Source organism: Aptenodytes forsteri, unplaced genomic scaffold, assembly GCF_000699145.1.
Source record: "Aptenodytes forsteri isolate BGI_AS27 unplaced genomic scaffold, ASM69914v1 Scaffold72, whole genome shotgun sequence".
NCBI classification, from domain to species: domain Eukaryota; kingdom Metazoa; phylum Chordata; class Aves; order Sphenisciformes; family Spheniscidae; genus Aptenodytes; species Aptenodytes forsteri.
The window spans coordinates 1,858,742-1,860,812 of NW_008796193.1; the positions used below are offsets into that span (position 1 = coordinate 1,858,742).

At 67.7% G+C, this 2,071-nt stretch overlaps 1 protein-coding gene across 1 annotated transcript in view; it reads left to right on the top strand.

Annotated features, from left to right (window-relative positions):
- Positions 1-2,071, top strand: part of LOC103906155 (diacylglycerol O-acyltransferase 2) — a 4,701-nt gene that overhangs the window by 1,510 nt on the left and 1,120 nt on the right. The window contains exons 2-5 of the mRNA XM_009287993.1: positions 798-926; positions 1,000-1,107; positions 1,358-1,428; positions 1,545-1,749. Coding sequence (XP_009286268.1) covers positions 798-926; positions 1,000-1,107; positions 1,358-1,428; positions 1,545-1,749 — 513 coding nt within the window. The remainder of the gene's footprint in view (positions 1-797; positions 927-999; positions 1,108-1,357; positions 1,429-1,544; positions 1,750-2,071) is intronic.

The following is a 2,071-nucleotide window of genomic DNA, read 5'->3' on the forward strand; positions in this document are numbered from 1 at the left end:
GTAGCGGCCGTGCCAGGTTGTCTCGGCTGCAGCGGACCTTTGGCCGGGAGCGGTGGGCTGGCGGGACCGGCACCTTGGGCCTGTTTCCAGGAGGAGGGATGGGGCTGCGTGTGGAGTTTGGATCCTGGCACCCGGCCTGGGGAGGTTAATGGTTCACCAAGGTCGGCTGGAGGGAAGGGGGCGGCGTGGGGAGTGGAGCGGCCATGGGCTGCTGGACTGTCCCTCGCGGGAGGCAAGGCTCGGTGGGGACAGCCCCGGGGACAGCCACCCTCGGCCCCTGGCTCGGCCCCTGGCCACTGTCCTTGGCGCTTGCTGGGGGGCAGACGCGGCCCTGCACCTCCCTGCTGTGCCGGCCTGGCTGAGAAAGCCCCGAATTATTTGTGAGCCTGAACGTGCCAAGGAGGGCACAGGAAAGGTTCTGGTCTTCGGGGAGCTCGGCACGGTGCGGGATGTGCCGCTGTGCTGGGCTCCACTGGTGCACCCAGGCTCACGGATGCGTTTGGGCTTAGGGGTGCCCAGCCTGCCAGCTGCCCCCTGCTTGGAGCAGGGCTGGCCCCAGAGCAGCCTCGGGTTGCCCAGGGCTCACTCTTGGCATGGTCCAGAGCTCTCTGGGGATGAGCATCCCCCATCCCTCCTTGCCCAACTGCTTCACCCTTCCCATCCTACCTCCCGCCTTGCCCCCATACCCCAACCCCAGCAGACACGGGTACCACCGGACCGGGTCCCCCCCGGCTAGCTGGGACAGCATTTGCACAACCCGTGCTGTTTTGGGCTGGGTGCCGTGTCCTTCCTCGCAGGCAGCCGCGCCAGCATCCAGTCCACCCTGCGCACCCTGCTCGCAGCACCCTGGCCCTCGCAGCGGGACATCCGCTCCTGGCTCCAGCTCCTCTCCGTTCTGCAGTGGGTGCTCAGCTTCCTGCTGCTGGGTGAGTAGGGGGCTGCGGGGGGTCCCGGCAGGGTGGGCGCGTGCCGGCTCACCCCCCTCCCCGGCTCCTGCAGGAACCATCAGCCTGCTGCTCCTCATCTACCTGGTGTTCACCAGCTTCTGGCCCATCTCCGTGCTCTACCTGGCCTGGATCATCTTTGACTGGGACACGCCGGAGAAAGGTGGGAATGGGCAGAGCCCCCCCCTTCCTCCAGCTTTGCAGCAGGATGGGGTGTGGGGTCCCCCCTTTCTCTGGGTCCATCCCAGCACGGCAAATGGGGAGCACCACGTCCCACCTGCTCTTTCCCTCCTCTCCCCCATCATCATCGTGGCGGGAAGAGGGATGCGGTGGGTCCGTGGGGAGTGTTTCCCGCGGGTCCTGCTGCCCGCTGGGGTGGGCGTCATCTCCTGCGGTCCCTCCCCGGTTTGCAGGTGGCAGGAGGCTGCCGTGCCTGCGGCGATGGCCCGTGTGGAGGCACTTTCGGGATTATTTCCCCGTGAAGGTACGGCGTGGGGAGCCGGGGTGCCGGGACGGGATGTTCATGCAGGCGGTGGTGGTGGTACCACCCAAAAGGATATGCCACTGTTATGACCCCATGACGCCGTTTTGTCCCCGCAGCTGGTGAAGACGCACGACCTGTCCCCCAGCCACAACTACATCATCGGCTCCCACCCCCATGGCATCCTCTGCGTCGGCGCCTTCTGCAACTTCATCACAGGCTCGACGGGCTTCGGGGAGATGTTCCCGGGCATCCGGCCCTTCCTCACCACCCTGGCCGGCAACTTCCGCCTGCCTGTCTTCAGGGAGTACCTGATGAGCGGGGGTGAGCATCCGTGGGCGGCGGGGCGGGCAGCTGCTTGCCACCCTGCCCTCACCGGCAGCCCTGCAAGGCATGGCCAGTTGTACTGGCTTGAGCTAAGCGGGTGCCCCGGGGACGCACCCCCCTGCCTGCCCCGCTCCTGCCCACCTCTGCCTGCTGAGGGTCAGAGTACGGAGGGGGCAATGCCCCCACAGGCAGGGGGGCTCCAGGGGGGCTCCCCGGTCCCATCCGCGGGAAACCCGGGACTGACGACCTCTGTGCTCCCCCAGGAGCAGGCAGGGCGGGGGCGGTGGTCTGCCTGTGCCCTGCCTGCACCCTCCCAGAG